This window comes from Epinephelus lanceolatus, chromosome 18, assembly GCF_041903045.1.
Source record: "Epinephelus lanceolatus isolate andai-2023 chromosome 18, ASM4190304v1, whole genome shotgun sequence".
NCBI classification, from domain to species: domain Eukaryota; kingdom Metazoa; phylum Chordata; class Actinopteri; order Perciformes; family Serranidae; genus Epinephelus; species Epinephelus lanceolatus.
Window position 1 is genome coordinate 12,517,229 of NC_135751.1, and position 19,114 is coordinate 12,536,342.

The 19,114-nt window shown below is 38.0% G+C and overlaps 1 protein-coding gene across 1 annotated transcript; it reads left to right on the plus strand.

Annotated features, from left to right (window-relative positions):
• The first annotated feature begins 788 nt into the window (after window positions 1-788).
• Window positions 789-18,527, plus strand: grap2a (GRB2 related adaptor protein 2a). The gene is made up of 8 exons (XM_033644393.2): window positions 789-1,062; window positions 8,652-8,813; window positions 8,907-8,998; window positions 9,382-9,501; window positions 11,561-11,750; window positions 14,087-14,179; window positions 16,097-16,213; window positions 17,874-18,527. Exons 2-8 carry the CDS (start codon window positions 8,736-8,738, stop codon window positions 18,051-18,053), a joined length of 870 nt encoding a protein of 289 aa, XP_033500284.1. The 5' UTR covers window positions 789-1,062; window positions 8,652-8,735; the 3' UTR covers window positions 18,054-18,527.
• The last annotated feature ends 587 nt before the right edge of the window (window positions 18,528-19,114 follow it).

A 19,114-nucleotide genomic window follows, 5' to 3' on the forward strand; every position in this document is an offset into this window, starting at 1 on the left:
ACTACAACTCAGTGAAGAAGACTCACCCTGTTTGTATACGGCCCATTTTAACATAATATAAACACAATTCTTATATTCGATTCTTATTTTCAGCTGATTGTAAACTTATGAAAACAGATGAGTAGTCTATTATAACCATTTCTGCCAATAGATGCCCTTTAATCATACACACCTGACCTTTAAAAAGACAGACTTTGTGTATATACAATTAATTTTGATAAAAAAAATTCTTACTCACTTATGAACACATGTGTTTTACTTAAACCAATAATGAAGTCTAATAATTATCCAATTTTTGTTGGACCAGGCCGTTTTCATGGTTGGCCTCCTTGCTGCTTGGCTATTCCCCCTGTTCCCAGTCATTATGCTAAGCTAAGTTAAACTCAGTGGCTTGTCACTGTAAATAATAATAATAATAATAATAATAATAATAATAATAATAATTATAATTATAATTATAATAATAGTAATAGTGATGCATTTTATTCATAGGCGTCCTTGAAAGCACTCGAGGACATCTTACAAGACAGTTAAAAAGATCATAAAGTCAAACAATTCGGTAATTTACAATAATAACTTCATAAAAAAAACTGGATAAAAATCATAATTCTAAAAATTAGGTGTAAAATCATCATCATAAAGTCATACTTAAACAGACATGAGAGTGGTGTGAATCATATCTGACTGTACTTTGATCAGACTTAGAAACTTGCTTGCAACAAGTGGAGTTTTATTTTGAAATTGAGGGCGGAAGTGACACTTAACCAGCACGCACCGTGGCCGGCGATTCTAACAGAGGCGGTTCTCGTCACGCAGCAGCATCAAAGCAGGAGGCGACCGCACACAGCAGAGACACACGGAGCTGACAGGTCATCCGTCTATACTCGACTTCATCCAGTCACCACAGCAAGAAAACATCTCTCATCCAAACCAGGACTTTTATTTGTTCATGCAAACATTTTGTTGATCCTACAAATATGCTGCTGTGCTCACACTGCGGAGGGGGAAGAGGCCAGCCTTAGAATAAACTCCCTGCAAGTTGGTCCCCGCACAGGAGGGAAGGTAAGAAGATCGGTGTTCAGTACATGTCAGACAACTTTATAGAAAATCAAACACCATACTTCCTTGTAGAAATAATGAATTTGCCAACAGCTCAGCTCTCTTCCTCATTCTCTTTCTCTTTCTCACTTCTCTTTCGTCCATCCACGTGAAAATGAAACAAAATCTTCACTGTCATTTCTACAGTATATGTCTTTTTTAAAGTGAATGGAGCCCTTGTGTAAATCTCTGCTACATCTCTAACAGCCACCACCACACTCAACTTGATAACAGACCTTTTTATAACCTGTAGATGCGCCCACAGCAGGCTGCACGCAAGTTATACTAGAATAGGTAAACACAGCTTAAAATCTTCATTTCTGATTTAATTTCTTTGTTGTTTATGTGTTTATTTACTGGATCCTGCTGCTTGATATGGCTTCTCTGTTCCTCCATTGAATGGTTTTACTCCCCTGACTTTGGGGAAGTGGTTTTAACAGTTAATGTTTGGTGTTAGTGAGAAACTTAAAGGAGGTAATAATTGATTCAAATCGTTCATAAACCCATTCGTGAAAAATGACATGTTTGACTTTTGTGTCACTCAGTGGCACTCTGAATCTCTGACACCAGCGAGGTCAGACATCAAGGTTAGAGGTCAATGCCCTGGTTGCTCCCTCATGACAAGACACCCTCTTCTGCAAACATGGTTCACACCCTTCTGCACTCTGTGGTTGGGGAGAACTCACTGCTGCAACTATCTAGTGATTATTTTCTCAACTATCCATTTTATAATTAACATGTCTGAAAGATGTTAAAAATGCCTGTTAAAATTGCCCACAGCTGATGGGTATGTATTTTTAACACACAACGAGACCTAAATTGAATAGTTGATTGATAGAAAAATAATTAGCAACCATAGCAGCTATTCTCCAGTTTTAGCTTCTGAGATGTTTGATTTCGCTGCTTTTCTTTGTCATGTATCACTGTGAAATGGACATGTTAAGGTTTTGGCCTCTTGGTTAGACAAGTCATATGAAGATGTGACCTCGGGCCCTGAGGAATTGTGATGAGCATTTTTTCACTATTTCTTTGATATATCATAGACTAGATGTAGGCCTGGGTGAAGAAAATCAAATATCACAATATGTTTTTTACCAAATACTTTTATTTCAATATTGCAACAATATCACAGGGTTGCCTATTGGTGCTTTCACAAACTATTTACACAATGAGACTTTTGATAAATAATCATCAGTAATGTGAATATAGTGACTAAGTAGGTAAAGGCAAATAATAGAGCAGAGAGAACAGTCTGGTAAATTAAGAAATTTACATCATTTTACTGTGCTGTAGCCTTTAAAACCAGCTAAAGACAACACTTATGAGATTAACAATATCCAAAATGCAATACTATATCTAGTCTCACATCAGGATATTCATATAGTATATCGCCCAACTCAAACTATAAGATTAGTCAAATAATGGGAAAAACAATCAGCAGATAAATCCATAGTAAAAATAATCATTAGTTGCAGCCCCACGTAAAGCCGTGTCTAGATATGTCTCAGTTAGACTCCGATTTCACACTAAAAACACATGATGATCTTAGAAAATATGATGCATGAAGTGTAAAGTAGTTAATACAAAAAACAAATTATATAATATGTACAGTGTGACACTCACAGGGACCATTTTACTCTTGGTACTTTAAATACATTTTGCTGACGATACTCAGAAGTGACATTCTTGGCTGGACTTTGCAGTGGAGTCTTTTTTGATATTATTAGCATTGTTACCTTTATATAAGTGAAGGATCTGAATATTCCCTCCACTGCTGGTAAAAAGTAACAGTTTTTAAAGATGGAGAACAGTGTGATTATAACAGAAGAACAATATAAAACAGCTTCTCTTCTGCTCTGATTCAGAGTTGCATCTGCAGCCTGCTCACACACTGTGCACTATTTGATGCAGGCGCAAATTGAGAAAGGAGCCCCCGTGTAGTGAAACCTAAAATGCAAAATGCAGCACTAAAAGCAACACTTCTTACAAGTGAAACTATTAATTGCAGATGGTTGTTATTACCATTTAGGAAATGCTGCTGTGAACTTGCTCTATATCACCTCAGACTGTAGAATAAAAATAAAAAATGAATACAAAATTTAAAAAATTGATTTAATCTTTAAAATAAATTGAACAGCTCTTTTACATCCTCACATCAGTTGGCAACAAGTTATCATCAGTGTGTTTAAATTATTATTTTTAAGCAAAATTGACAAAATATTCACTTACTTACTTACTTATCCTTTTTGTCCTGGCTGGGGCATAAGGCCACAATCAAAACATTCACTGGTTTCAGTTTTTCAGATATAAATACTTTGTGGTTTTCTTTGTCGTCTATGACAGCACACTGACTGTCTTCATGGTCAGGCAAAATGTGACGTTTGAGGACTTCAGCTTGGACTGGAAAAATTCTAAAGGGCATTTTTGGCATTTCATCGACAAAATGATTGACTGAGAAAATAATCAGCCGCTTCATCAGTAATGAAAATAATTGTTAGTGGCAGCCCTTGACAAAAAACAAAACAAAACGATCAACAACAACCATTTTCATCATCAATTCATAATTTAAATCAAGTTTTTAAACACAAAAATGCCCAAAGTGTTCCAGTTCTAGCCTCTCAAACGTGAAAATTTGCTGCTTTTCTTGGTCTTCTATGATAATAAATTGAAAATCTTTGGGTCTTGGACTGATGGTCAGACTAAAAAGGCATTTGAAGACTACTGTCAGACTTTCATCTCAACACAGGAGTTTGAGATCTGACCCCTGATACATAAAAGGCAAAGCTAAGAGTTAAAGAGATGACTGAACCACCCAGGACTTCCATTACTTTGACTGGTTTCATTAATATACACTCCCACTTCCCTTTTGCACTTCCAGCACAAACACAAACCTCTGAAAAATGTTAGTGAAGTGGACTCATGGCAAAACAATTTGGCTATTTCCTGTCAGTGAATCCACCATGGCATCCTGTTCTAGCTTACACCCGACTACTCTTAAGAGTTCTCTTGCTGCTCTTATCATGTGGAAGCTGTTTGTAATATCAATGATTAAATGTTGACTGAAGCGGGAAAGGCGTGAGTTAGACATTACTGATAAGATTGACAAAAAGTCCCCACAGTCATGTAGGAACTGCTTGGTGTACTAAAATTGTACTTGATTTCCCCTTTATGTATTTCTGCATTTAAACACATAGTCAGCAGCCGAGACGGGAATGAGTTATTAAAGTGAACACGGAACAAAGTATATTTTGAACATCTCAAACTTTTCATATTGAGGTTATTGAGGTTAAATATGTGGCAATGAGGAGGAAATGACACAATACTTGATGGTTAATAGACTTTTAAAGAACCAAAAAAAACACTTGTACTCATTTTTTAGAATGCTTGAACACCATAAGGCACAAATGTGAGGTTTGGTTTGTTAATCAGTTTAAGATTGAGGTGCCAGAACGTTGTAGCAATTGTTACTTGCTTTATCAACCAAAAACAACCCAGAAATGTGGCTTAATCAGCTTCTTAGATTGCTCTAAATATGTTTTAGTTCAGTGCTTTCCAACATTCATTAACCTGATGAACCCACACAACCCTGTCAGACAAATTCAACTACCCCTTCACTGATATCACTTGTCATATTCCTTAATTTGTTTCATTAATTACTTTCAGTCAAATATAACCACTTAAACCATTACTTGGTGAATAGCAATTTGGCAATTTGTTTTTTAGATAGCTAGACTTCTTCTTAGGATGGTGTATTTATCATGGTCATTGTAGGTTAAAGAGGGCATCAGGCTGGGGGGAGGGGGTAATATTTCAAGAAAAAACTCAAAATTTCTGACATTAAAGTTGTAAATTTAAGTCAAAAGCCTTGAATCATAAATTTACACACACAAAAAATGGCTAGGATGTTCTCTGAGATTAAAGTGGTATATTTATGAGGAAAAAAATCACAAATTTACTGCCAGAAAGTCAGGGGACATAGTATAAAATCACCTTTGTTTCTTCTCTTCTGCTCTTTAAATTGTAATTTCTGTTTTTTTAATTTGCTGGAGCTACTCCACAAACTTTTCATATACCCCCTGACAAGTGCAAAGTACTGGCTGGTTTGGAAAATGGTTTAAAATAAAGTTTAAAGGTTTTAAATCCTCAGTAAATTTGAGGTATGTTTAAAAGGTCTGTCTTCATATCTGAAAAAGATAAAAGTACATTCACAAATTAAGTTTTACTTTAAGAGCTTTTTTATCAAAGGTCCTGTAGTGGCATTTGGAGCATTAATATAGCAGCAAACATCTATTTGCCATGTAAAGATATATTGGAGTAATGGCATCCTGAGCCGAGAATGAATCCTGCTGCCTCTCTGTGAGTGAGATTACATGGACATGAATAACTCAGTTATGAGGCTTATCCCAGTTATGGTCATATTTGGAATATGGTGTTGACATGTGGGCAGAGAAATCAGGTTATTCATATTCCCTGTTTCTTTCCAAGTACTCCAGCAAGCATATTGGGGTTTCTCATAAACCGAATATAGCGTTTACATGCTCAGATACATAGACGACATATTCCAAAAAGCCCAGTCATTAACAGATTTTTCATGTCCCTGTAATCGCACTCTGTGTGTTGTAATCTGAGCTTCTCTGTTCTTTGTTTTGGTAGCGGGTCCAGCTGTGTGTGCATGTTAGTGTATGTGAGTCCCTCCCTACTCGCCGCCATTTTGCACTGCACTCATACGGCTGATAATGCCGTCCTGACCTACAGCATAGTCCTGCACAGGTCTGATTATTAAGACCTGCTCCTGAGCCGGAACCACGATGTGCAATATTGCACCCACCTGCCACCTGCACAGATAAACAATTAGTCATCAGGATATTAAATTAAGACAAAAAACCACATGTGAATCACCTTTTTTTGTGGGTCACCCACTGGTCACCCACGGTTACCCGACTCGATGGAGGACTCTGACCCACGGTAGCTCTGTCAGCCCTATTGCCATTATTAACACATTATTAGCATTGTTGGCACTGTTAGTGCGGCTAGCTCTGCCAGCTGCTGCCATTTCGGCTCAGCACCTCCATGTTTGCTTGTGACATCAGAGGTGAGAGCCCTGTATGGCAACCCCAGACTCTGAATGTCGTATATTGCACCGTGTTCTCCCCATGAGGAAAGGGAGTACAGTGGGTATTTCACAGCAGCATATCTACTTCAGGGTACCTGAGTTCAAAGAACAAAGTTGTAAACTTGCAAAGCGCTCTACAGGTGCAGAAGCGAAGCGAAGTTCAGTTTATTTCATGAAAACTCACCACATCCTTCACTCCGTAACCACAAACAGAGTGAAGGTTTTATTCACGTCTGTGGGAAAATAACCAAAAGTTACACCCAAGGTACAGCAACTGCAGTCATGGGATTCAGATCCTAACACACACACAGATGCTAGTTTTAATTTGACTGTTGATCTGTGTCTCTCAGGTTTCACTCTTTTAATTGGAGCGTTACATTTTCACTGGTGATATGCTGACCTCTGCATTCCTGTCCTGTTTGTGTACATGTAGGTAAACAGTTATCAAATGAAGAAGTGGCTTCTGTGACTCTTCCTAATTCAAAAATAGATTACAAATGAATTTTTCCAGTTCCTTTACTCTCCACATGTCATTTCCATGTCCTCATTCATGCAGAGAGCACACAACTTGATAACTGCGTCACACATGACCACACAGTGTGTCATAACCAGGAACTGAAGTATGAAATGGTTGAGTGGAATAACAGGTGCTGCTTTTGTTTGTCTTTAATGTTTATATTCAGTCAACATCCTGTTCCTTTCCATTATATCCTTCTAAAACACAGAAGTCTCATGAATTAAGACTTTTGTAGAAGAGATGTTTTAAATCAACTCTGAATCATGAAAATAACCTCTCCTGCTTAAAGAGTCCTGTCGGTGTAGATTTCGGGGGGGACGAAGGGGAGACCCCCTTAATATTTAAAGCATGCACATTTGTCTGTTATTTTGACAATACATTTACACTGTGCACTGATGCAGAAAAGGCATGAATTCGTGCATTAAAAATGACCAGAATGCAGGAAAGTAAGTATTTGATGCTCGTTTCCTTTGAGTCCCACTCAAATGTCGACGCAAAAACCTACACCCTTGGTATGACGATATCTGCAATTTGAGTTTTATAACAATTTGTCTATAAGAGGTCAAATAAAGCATTGACCCTAAACGGATAATGTAAAATAACGTACTGAACATTTCTTTGTCAGTGAATGACCTTATGGCAAAGAAAAATAATATAATTGTCATGCATAACCCATATCACATAAAACATAAACATTTTTTGGGGGAGTTTTCCCTAACTGCTGTGAGGATCTATGGAGAGAGGGATGTTGTATGTTTTAAAGCCCTTTAAAGGAAATCTGTAATTTTTGATATTGGGCTTTAGGAATACAACTGAATTGAACTGAATTAATTAAACAACCACAACAGTTTGTGGTTGTTTTACTACCTTCATGAAATGCGCGAATCTAGTTTGTGGCAAAGACAAGAGTTACAGCTGTAATACTTTTCAACGTGCAGGGTGTTAATAAGGTCACTGAAATGAAAAATAAGTTCATTTTGAGATTGTCTTTATTATTACTAGTAGCTTTTTGTTTTACATGTATGGGAACACAAGGGTTAGTATTTTAACCTGATTTAATGTGTACCTGATGTGCCACTGTTTGACTATTTATTTCTACAGTCTTACAGTCTTAAAATGATATTTAACATTTTGAGAAATGCTTTCTTTCAGAGATTAGACATGTAATGTGATGGTACATAAGCCCATATTGAACTGCAGTGTGTCATTTTACTTTTTTTTGTTTTTGTATGAATTAAACAAAAGAGATAAAAAAATATTATCAAGTTTTAGAGCTGCTCAGATAGGGACAAAGCCTGACTGGCTGTTTCCCTGTTTCCAGCCTTAGTGCCGAGCAAAGTTTAGCAGCTGCCGGCTGTAGCTTCATTTTACCGCACAGACATGATCTTAATTTTTTTTATCTAACTCTCATCATGAGACTGAGCAAGTGTATTTTCCCAAAAATGTTGAAGTACTCCTTACCTGTATGAAACATAAATAAAGAGTTGAAATGACTAATCAAGCATAAAAGTTTGGAGATAAATGTTTGTTTTGCTAAGACACAACTTTTAAGGCAAATTGTTTTTTAATGTTCCTAAAACTGACCATTTCATTCATTGTTCTCAGAATCAAAGGCATTTATCAAAAGGTTAGAAATATAATTATTTTGATCTGAAAAGTATGCTTTTAACAGTTTTAAAATTGTCTTATGACTTCCCAAAATTGATGTGGTGACTCTCTTCAAACCACAGCTGTTAAGAATCACTCTGCTATCTCATCTGCATGTGGACACCTCGGAGAGAGAGAAGTGTCTCTGCTGTCAGAGATCAGATTTTTGTCTAACATGCATTTTGAAGCACCGTCTTTAAATCCTAACTTTTTTTCCTTGACAAACTGCAGATTTCAGAGAAGCTGAGAACTGACAAATTCTTTCTCCCTGCATAGAAACACTTGTCCTGGACTCTCTGATCGTCCCTTTGCACCTTTTCTTCCATTGCTAAACCTTTTTGGACACTTCAGCCGGACCTGATGGAAGCCAAAGGAAAGTATGATTTTACTGCAACAGCAGACGACGAGCTCAGCTTCAGAAAGGGCGATATACTTAAGGTCAGTAGAGCATGAGATTTTCTTGGTGTGGCTTCAAAACGTTTCATTATCGTTGTGTGACATCTTGGTTTTTTTTTTACTTTTGCTGATCAGATCTTAAGCCCGCAGGACGAGTGGTATAAAGCAGAGATGAATGGACAGGAAGGATTCGTACCACAAAACTACATCGAGATGCAAACTCCGAGGTTAGAGACATGAAACCCTCTTTAACAAGCAGTCAAACTGGAAGGGAGTCTGTTACCTAATTTGGGATGGCATCCAGTTTGTTTAAAGGCACAAGTACACTTATGCAAACCACTTAAAGATCCCAATATCACAGGGACAACAGTTGCATATTTTGCAACAGGACTGCAGATAAAACACATCATCAAAATAAGAAAAACCTGTGCCTGTGTAAATTTGATTCAGTATCACTTAGACTAATCGTGACTCTTGATAATAAACTCATAAGTTGCCTTTCAGAAGAGAGCAGCAGGTTATGTGACACTAGCTGCAGGTGTGTGTATGTGTGTGTGGTTTACATCAGATAAGCAGCAGCAGTATATCCTCTGTGCGTGTGTGTGTTTAGGTGGTTTCAGGAGAATGCCAGTCGCAGCGCTGCAGAGGAGGTCCTCAGGCAAAAAGATGTGGGAGTCTTTGTGATCCGAGGATGTCAGAGCTCCCCGGGAGACTTCTCCATCTCTGTGAAGTGAGTGAGGATCTGTGTCTTGAAAGTCTCACAAACTTGGAAGTGTTTGTTTCAACTGTAACTGCAACCAAATTCAACAGTAAAATGTAATGGTCAGGTCCAGATAAAAGTGGATTTGTTTGATATGTTAGCTTCGTCTCCAAATGTAGGTTTCTGTGACAAAACAAATTTCCTTGTCTTTGACTGGGCTACTCCAACTCATCAGCCAGAACGATGATTTGGGAAACACGGGACTAGTATTACCTGTTGACCTCTAGTAATTAATAAATACTGCAGAGGTTGTCTGTGATCTTCATCCTGTGCAAATCTACCCACGTCCGTAATCTGTAAAGCAAAAATTCCACTGCAAATTACCCACCACATTTCTTCAAACACAAAGGTCATGTGGAAATATTATTGCAAATCAGCATCTTGGTGATTTTGGAGTCATATTTAAGTTCTTTGGTTTTCTCCGCACTGCTTTTCTACCTCTTTCACGGTCGACAATTATGGAGGTTTGACAGCATTTTAGGGGCATCTCGCCATACAGCATGGAGTATACACCTATATGCAGACAAAGCAAGCTGTTTTAACAGGGGTAAAGATTAACAGATGATATGTGATGATTAGGATGACAGAAAGTCTTTGGCATTTAGACTCTGCAGGGAGATTTTGATTTTCGAGGGGTGTTTGCCCTGAGCAGCAGCAAGATAAATCCCCCCACGGAGTCCAGGCACTGGTGGTGGTAACAGCTAGTGACTCTGCTGACCTCATCAGCCGATGAAGCTGTTGAATCTGCGAAGACTAGGCGGGGATGGGGAGGTGGAGGGTGCACACAAATGCAGCATAAAAAGGCAGAAAAGACAGCAGTGAGATGATAGGCTAACAGTGGGGATGTGGTGCTGTGCTATTGGTTAAACGTGATCAAATGATAGATCGGCTGATATCTCAGTTGATATCCCGAGTCAATGACAGCAAGAAATAACGAGTGAGCATGTACTCGAGGAGTGAATAGCAGATGGTATCAGAATTAAATTGCAAACGTATAGCCTTCCTGACTGAACTTCCGCAAGAGCTTCATTAAAAAAATAAGAGGTTAACACAGAACATCACTGCTAGTGGTGCTGTGTTTTTTTGTGTGTGTGTGTGTGTGTTCCATAGAGTTACAAATGACTATATACATCATATCTGGGGATAATGTCAGTAAATACAGACTTTGCTTATCCCAATGCGAATGTGCCGCTGGTAACACAGATGGTATGTTTGGGGGGTTAATTTCTAAATCAAATGATTCCCCCAGGTAATACTAGTCCAGTGCAAATAGCTGCTACCTGTTAGCCACACGGTGGCATTGTGCTAATCAGATGCTGTGAGAGCTGATAGAAAAAAGCTGACGTCTAAACACAAAATTCAGTCACAAACACTCTCGACATAACAGATATGACTTTGGGTTGTTTAACCGTTACATTACAGTTTAACAACAAACCCACATATTGAAATGATATCTTATTTAGATCATTATTACTAATCAGGTTGTTTTTTGGTGGTAACACTTAAAGATGTGATTGATATCTGTTAAAATGTCTCTTGATTGAGTCTGTTTTTAACCGTCACAAACAGTAAACCAAATTTTCCCCTCTATGCCCGAGGTAAACTCTGACTCATCATCTCGCCCCCTGAGCTCCTCTGACGTGCTGCAAACTCTGCAAAGACTTTACATATTTACAACCTGGAGACAGCTGCAGGAGCAGCGCAACAGTAAACATGGCAGAGTTCGGTTAGTTTATGTCAGAGTGTCTGCGGTGAAAAGCTTCAAACTGCACACTGGGCAGCTTTCTTGAACTTCACTCTTTACTCTTAGTTGTTGTTTATGTGCCGAGGACGTCGTTATGACCACCAGGATGAGCCCCATTCCTTTACAATAAACTTTGTCGTTGTAGTTTCTCACGCTGACCAGCAGAGGACAATCCAGCTGAGGAAACAGCCTCTGGAATGATGGAGCGCGACTCAACTGTTGAGTCAGTGCTTCAGGCTCAGCCAATAAAAACTTTTAATAACCACACGCTTCATCTTCCCTCAGACACGAGAGCGACGTTCAACACTTCAAAGTGATGAGAGACAACAAAGGCAACTACTTCTTGTGGTCTGAGAAGTTCACCTCCCTAAACAAGCTGGTGGATTACTACAAGGCCACCTCCATCTCTAAAACCAGGGAGATCTACCTCAACGACGGCAGCTTGGACAGTAAGAGCCCGTCCATGGCCCAGTCGGTAAGAGACATTTCTGTTCAGCACAGGTGCTCAGGTTTGGATTTGCCCTCTGCCTTAAATAGTTCAGTTAACCTGCTGAAACCAGACTTCTTAATGCTGCAAAGAGGTCACACTACAGTGACCTACTTTGGTGGGTTTCTTGTTAAACATGTGGTTCAGATATAGACAATTGAAACAGATTTCTGTACTACCACAGTCTATACATACCCCAAGTATCAACAAGCTTACAGATTGTATAAAATAAGATGATGCATCTAAGGCTGCAATGAACTAATCAGCCAGGTATTCCCTTGATTAATTAAACATTTGGTCAATAAAATGTCATAAAAGAGAGCAAAAAACACTCTTGAACAATTACCCAACATCCAAACTGACATCTTAAAATATCTTGTTGTGTCCAATCAACAGTTTATTATCACAGAAGACAAAGAACACCAGAAAATATCAACTATTTTTAACAGTATTGCTTAAAAACAAAATGACTCAAACAATTTTTTGCTTATAAATAGTGATGGACTAATTGTTTCTAAATGTACATTTTTAAATACTATAAAAAATGGGTATAGAACAAATTAAATGATTAAAATGGTTAAATATTGCTACTAGGGACAAATATTTAGCAGCAGGGCGTGATTTAAAATGCCTAAATACCATAGACCAATAGATGTAGTTAAAACTTTATATTTAATTTAATTCGATTCAGTTCAATTCAATTCAGTTCAATTCATATAGATATTGTTCTTTAAGACCTGGATTTTGTGTTTAGGGCACAACTTATTGACCAAAAAATGAGTTATGTACAGTATATCAAATGAAAGCTCCCGATGAGCTCTTTCTACTGCCTTAAGGATACTTGTGAATTTTAAACCAATCCAGAGTTAATAATCAAAAACCCAAAGTCGTAACTCTGAACACACTGAACTATTTGGAGCCAAAAAAAGGTGTAAGTACACTTAGTCACTTGTTAATGCTGTTTTGATATTGAAGAATAAGTCAGTGAACAAAGTCAGGAAAAATGAGGGTCATTTTTTGTTTTGGCTGTCCTGTACAGTTTGTCAAATGTCACTCCTGCCCATCTGGTTCTCACCCCTCGAGAGTGAATCTATCTGATATTTTAGAATGTAATGTCATGTACAATAACTAATACATGTCACAGCTTACAGTTAGTGTGTTAGGCTACATGTCAGAGGAGCAGCAGACTGTTATCATGATTCAGAGCCACTATGGAAATAACTTGAAGTGTTTATATCATCTTCAGCTTCATGCAGAACACCTCATTGGATTTACATGCTATGTCTAGTTTAATTTTATATTTTGTCTATGTCTCGTACTGTCTTGATCTGTATTTTGTTTATTTTTTTTCTACTTTTTTGTATAACTAGACTTAAGTGTGGCATGTTTATGTTGTTTTTATAACAGAAAATCTAACTGACAGAAGTCAGATAGATGGGGTTTTATACACTATCTGCTAGAATGTATTTGTTTCTGTGGCACTTGCAGATGTCAGACCAACCACATTTCAAGTGTTGTCAAAACATGACCTATAATATATAGTATAGTATTTTTATTGTTGAAATGAGAGAATCAAACGTAAAGAGAGGGACAATTCATTAAATGTTAAACCCCTCTGTTGTGCGTGAAGTTTGTAGTTTGATTGTCATCTCTGACTGCGTATCTGTTTAAAACAATTTGAATTTAAGCAAATCAGTATATTTAACATTTGTATGAAATGTAAAAATCAGAGGCAGAGTGGCTGCGTGCATTTCCTCGAATCATCACGTGAAGGAGAAGTGCTAGAATAGGAAATGAAAACAAAGACGACAGAAGGAGAAAGATGTAAGCCTTAATGTCTTAATGAGAGTGAATTTAAGTGAGCTGAGGAGGAATCAGAATTTGGAAATAATCAATACTGTGCAATATAGCTTTGTTTGATTCTTTCATGTATTTTCTTTAATATGAAATAATTGATTATGTATTTTTCAATTTTTTTGACTGATCAATTATTCTCTAAAATGTCATATTTTATGTTTTGTAACTTCCTTGTATAATTTCCAAACCAGTTTTCTCAGTTTCAGTCTATTTGTAGGTAACATAAAGAAATACTTACATGCTGGTAAATACTGTATATTGTGCATGTTTGCTTTCATGTGGAAAGTTATCAAATATATTATAACCTACATGTTTACATGAATGTTTTGAAAGTTTTTGTTAACTTCCTTGTGGTCCACATGGCGTGAGACAAAAACATTTGATATGTGAGCATATAAAAAGAACTGCCTGCTGTAGTTCCTGGAGTCACAGCGTGCTGGTCTCTACTGTGTGTTTCCTTCCTTTAGGTGAAGAGGGGAAGTTTGCCTGAACAACGTAGCACAGCTGCACCCATTGTTGCTTCACCGCGCAGAGCTTCAGACCAGCCTGCAAACCAGCTGGTACAGTCTTTACCTCCATCTCAGCCTTTATATCAGTCTGATGTTTCCTCCTCACTGACCCCACCCATCATGCCCCCATTGAATTCATTTCAATTGATTTTAAAACTGGATATTTTAACACTACCAAAGTGTCACCATATTTTTTATACTGTCAGTTTTTAGGTCGGTTGGTCAAGTTTGCATTTGTGACACCACATGGAGTGGTGATATATCTCATTATTTTAGCTTGTTGCCTGTGTGTTCACTACCTTTAACTATTTCAGCTCTTCACTTGCTTTCTACACACTCTCCTTCTCTTCACATAGTGTCCAGGTGCTGGCTCAATACATAAAATACATAATTTTTAAAATCATAATTTGTATTTTGGGTGGCATGGTGGTGCAGCGGTTAGTACTGTCGCCTCACAGCAAGAGGGGTCAGGGTTTCTCACTCGGGCCCTTCTACATTTTGTCTGCATGTTCTCAGCGTGGGTTTTATTTAACTTCTTCCCACAGTACAAAGACATGCAGGTTAATTGTTGTGAATGTGAGGATAAATGGTCATGGCTGTGTCTGAAATCATATCCTAACATACCTCATACTATATACTCAATCAGTACTGCATAGACCAACAAAAATAATAATTAAGTACCGTTACCAGCACATGTTCACACTGAAGAATACTCCCTGCATCACATGACTGTATCGGTCACAATGTCACCTGTCTGAACTACAGTTAAATGAAAAATGTTAATTACAAATGTAAATCAACATTACCTCTTTCACTCAATCCAATGTTTCCAGTATTATTTATGGCAGATTGAATAGTGTTTAATATGGTTTTACAGGAAATGATATATGTGGGTAGCTGGATAGCTGCCACACTTTTCCTCTTAACTGTACCTTAAAGCTACAGTTGGTAACTATCATGAAAGTAACTTTTTGGGGGCTCTGAGTAGCTCACCTGGTAGAGTGGGCGCCCCATGGACAAAGGCTATGGCCTTGCTGCAGTGGCTACAGGCTCGATTCCAGCCTGTGGAATCTAGTGTAGTGTACTGTTTAGCTGTAAAATGAGAAACTCTCATTTTACAGCTAAACAGTACACTAAAATATGTTTCTGAAAACATTTGAGGAGAGAAGTAGGCCATGCAGTCACAGAATCCTGATTCACATTTGATCAGTGCTGCCTAGTTTGACTGCAGCTGTTAAGTCATGATTGACATGAACGACAGCTGCATTAGAGACTTCTCCACTCTGATTGGTTGTTTTCACTCAGGTGCGGTGGATTATCTGTCTCATGTATTTCTGTGTGTATGTATGACAAAAAGTTTTCTTCTGATAAAAGATACTGTTAATAGCTTTAATGTAACTCGACAATTATTTTATTATCAATCATTTTATTATTTTAAATCGTCTGAATCGCAGTCCGCCATTGGACAGTGTGAAGAGACAGAATTTGGGGGGCATTTTGGGGCAGTATTTCCAGTAAGCTCACGTCTCATACTTACACCTTCTTGCTAATCTAGTCTACATCTTGGCGTTTCTCATGTACACAAACTCAAGTTTACATCACACTTAATAAGAATATAATGTTAGTATGCGAATTCAAGCAGAGCCTGACTTTATGTGTCAGCCCTTGGATTGACTGGCTTTCTGTCCTGGGTGTACCCTGCCTCTTGCCCAGTGTCAGCTGAGATCAGCTCCAGCTCCCAGTGACTGTGTGATGGATGGATGGATGGATGGGTGGATAGATAGTTTCTGTTTTGTCAAATATGTTAAAATACTCCACAGTCTTACCTCCAAGCAACTGCAGATGTAACTCCGGGGTCTAAGTGGCCCTGGTGGGGAATCACAGTCTCCACCGTATTATGGTTAATATTTGTCTATTGTAGTTAACAGTCAGTTAAACAGAATTTCAAAGTCCTTCTGTCTTTTCCAGGCTAAGAGAGTGGGTCTGGAGGAGCGAGCTCACACTATCGGTCACACAGGAAGAAGCAGCCCCGTCACAGCGGGTCATCCTCCCCGCCGCACATCTGATACCATGCCTCTCCCTCAGGTCAGCCCGCCGTCTTCTGCAGGTCACATGTGCTTTTGGGATTTCGGCTGAAGTTGTTGAAGCAGGACTACAGCTAATGATTATTTTAATGATTATATTTTCTAATATTGTGAATGTTTCCCACATGCCAAAGTGACATCATCAAATTACTTTCCAACAGTCCTAAACTCTGAGATATTCAATGCATAGTAATATAAAACAAAGAAAAGGAACAAAATCTCTCATTTGAAACTAAAGCTGGAGTTTTGAATTGATTTTAACATTCGTTGATTATACAGCTTGATATCTTATTCACTTTCTGTCTGTTGACTTGTTTCATCATTTCAACAGCAGTAGAGCTGCAACAATTAATTTATTAGTGGTCAACTATTAAACTTATTGCCAACTAATGTGATAACTGATTGATCATTTTGAGTAGTTTTTCCAAGAAGAAAAGTCAATTTTTTCTGATTCCAGCTTCTTTAATGTGAATATTTTCTGGTTTCTTTCCTCATCTATGACAGTAATCTGAATATATTTGGGTTGCTGACAAAACAAGACATTAGAAGACATCATCTCAGGCTTTTATAGATTTTATAGACCGAACAAGTAATCAGTTAGAAGAGAAAATAATTGACAGATTAATCTAGAATGAAAATAATAGTTAGTTGCAGCCCTAAGCAGAAGTCCATTTTTTGATCATTTTAAACCCTCAAATTAGAAGTTTAAAATACAAATGTTATTCACTAAATTCAGTCATTTGTGTTTTCACATTACTTAATTTATTACATTGTCACTGCCTTTCCATTTGTCCTGATATATTCAACTTTTGGCATCCCTTTATAGTTGCTGCCAAGTTGCTAGAACATGCACTTGATGTACAGCACTCAGTATACAGAGGAACAAATTAATGTTCCTTCAGTGTAACTGAGTGCACATACACAGTAAGAACAGATATAAATAAAAAGAGAAAACAAACAGTGAAATTAAGGGAATGGGGATTTTAAAGGCAAAATTATATAAATTGGTCTGACGATAATAAACCTCCAGGGGCAATGGCCAATATTTTGCATATCTGTTTCAAGGCTTCCTCTTTCATGCACCAGACGTTTCGTCTAATCTCAATGAACACATGTCTGCACATGAATGCAGATTTTAAAAAAACAAAAAGAAGAGCTTATTTGACGCTTAATCGAAGTCAGACTACAGCTAGATTGCATTTTGGCCAATGTGTTCCACCTGTCCACATGGACTGACTACCTGCCACTCAGACATGATTGGTTAATGCTACTCTGACTACAAACAGGCTACAAATGGATCCAGAATGCTTCCGAAACCAAAGTGTTGTTGTGTTGCTACAGATTTTGCATACATACACAGATCCGGAAAATAACAGCAGAGTGAAAAATTGAATTTCCCCTTGTGGGGATCGATAAAGAAATGCTGTCTTTCTTCTCCTTTAGATATCTGCTTATAGATGTTAAATAAATAAAGGACACAAATTGTATTTGTGATTTGAGGACACAAATTTCTATATCCTGAAATGTTTTTATCACCATGAATAATGAATAAAACACCTTAACAAGGCTTTCAAAAAACATAGAACTCATCTTTAACACTAAAGCTTTTGTATTCATTTTTCTGTCCGTGAAGTATTCATCATTTTTCTTCTGTCCCACAGAGGGCGTCCGTGCCGCAGGTGAAGGCGCTGTACGACTTCACTGCAGAAGAAGACGACGAACTCGGTTTCATCGCCGGCGACATCATCGAGGTGTTGGATCGCTCTGACGCGTCATGGTGGAGAGGAAGGCTGCGGGGGAAAAGCGGGCTGTTTCCGGCTAACTACACAATACAGCTGTGAGAAAACCCCCCAGGCGATGCACTTAGTACTCCTGCACACAATCACAGACTTGCTCTGCAGGTGCTTCACTATGTGTTTTTGAACATCAACACTGACTCATCAAATCTCTGCACCACGTGTTCACGAAGACGTCGGTGCCCAACGGACTGTGAGTCAGTCAGTGTTTTCAGATAATAATCACACAAAGGAGCAGAGACACACCTACACGAACTTCCTAAAGCCTGGTACATGTTAAACTGCCACCAGGAGTGTTTGATCATTTTCACCATGACATGTCTGACAGCAGGTATTTATTTACAAAATGCTCGTCGGCCAGTCTGCTGATGAATCGACTGTTATCCAGCTGTTTCTGTTCGTGTTGTAAGTGTCATCAAAGTTCGTGCCACAAACAGTTTTGTATGAAAAACTCAGCTGATTTCACAAAAATAAGATGTGTTACTTCCTCGAAATAAAATATATTTTTCTTATCATCAATTTGATGTGCAAATTCAGTGCTCTGAATGATGAGGGCCTTCTTGAGAAACTCAGAAAGAAAAGTCAGTAATTTTTTAGAAGGACTTCCTGTCAGGGTTCATCCTCCTTTATTCGATTTTTTACTCCCTGAAAGCTACAGAAGGCTTTTTAATTGTTTTTGATTGTTTCTGTGGAACCCTGACGTTTATTTTTAAGGGATTTCTGTGGATATTCTATAAGTCCAGAGCCAACCAAAATAAAACCAGAACTAAGGAAAGTTAACCTTCAAAATAAAAGCTTCAGCAGAGCCTGTTCCCTAATTTACGGACTGGATCTTCTATTGGATTCAATTAGTACCACCATAGACATGATTTGTCAGCCAAGTACCCCATGACCGGTTACATCACTACATCATTCATGGCAAACCAATTTCTTATCATCGTGCAGACCACCAAGACGGGGTTGTTGGTGCACTGGAGCTGCGTCTTTTGAAGAAGTTGCACTTTTAGTTTAGTGATATAATTATTTTAGAAAATGACTAATATTTTTTTGTATGAACATTTAAAAAAAATCTTATATACCCGCTGCAGTATTCCATATACTCCAAT

What these genes read in the sequence shown, in the direction of transcription:
- grap2a (XM_033644393.2), top strand. Translation starts at nt 8,736, where the DNA reads ATGGAAGCCAAAGGAAAGTATGATTTTACTGCAACAGCAGACGACGAG. An exon ending in GCCCGTCCATGGCCCAGTCG is followed by an intron (nt 11,751 to 14,086) that starts GTAAGAGACATT and finishes TCCTTCCTTTAG; the next exon opens with GTGAAGAGGGGAAGTTTGCC. An exon ending in ATACCATGCCTCTCCCTCAG is followed by an intron (nt 16,214 to 17,873) that starts GTCAGCCCGCCG and finishes TCTGTCCCACAG; the next exon opens with AGGGCGTCCGTGCCGCAGGT.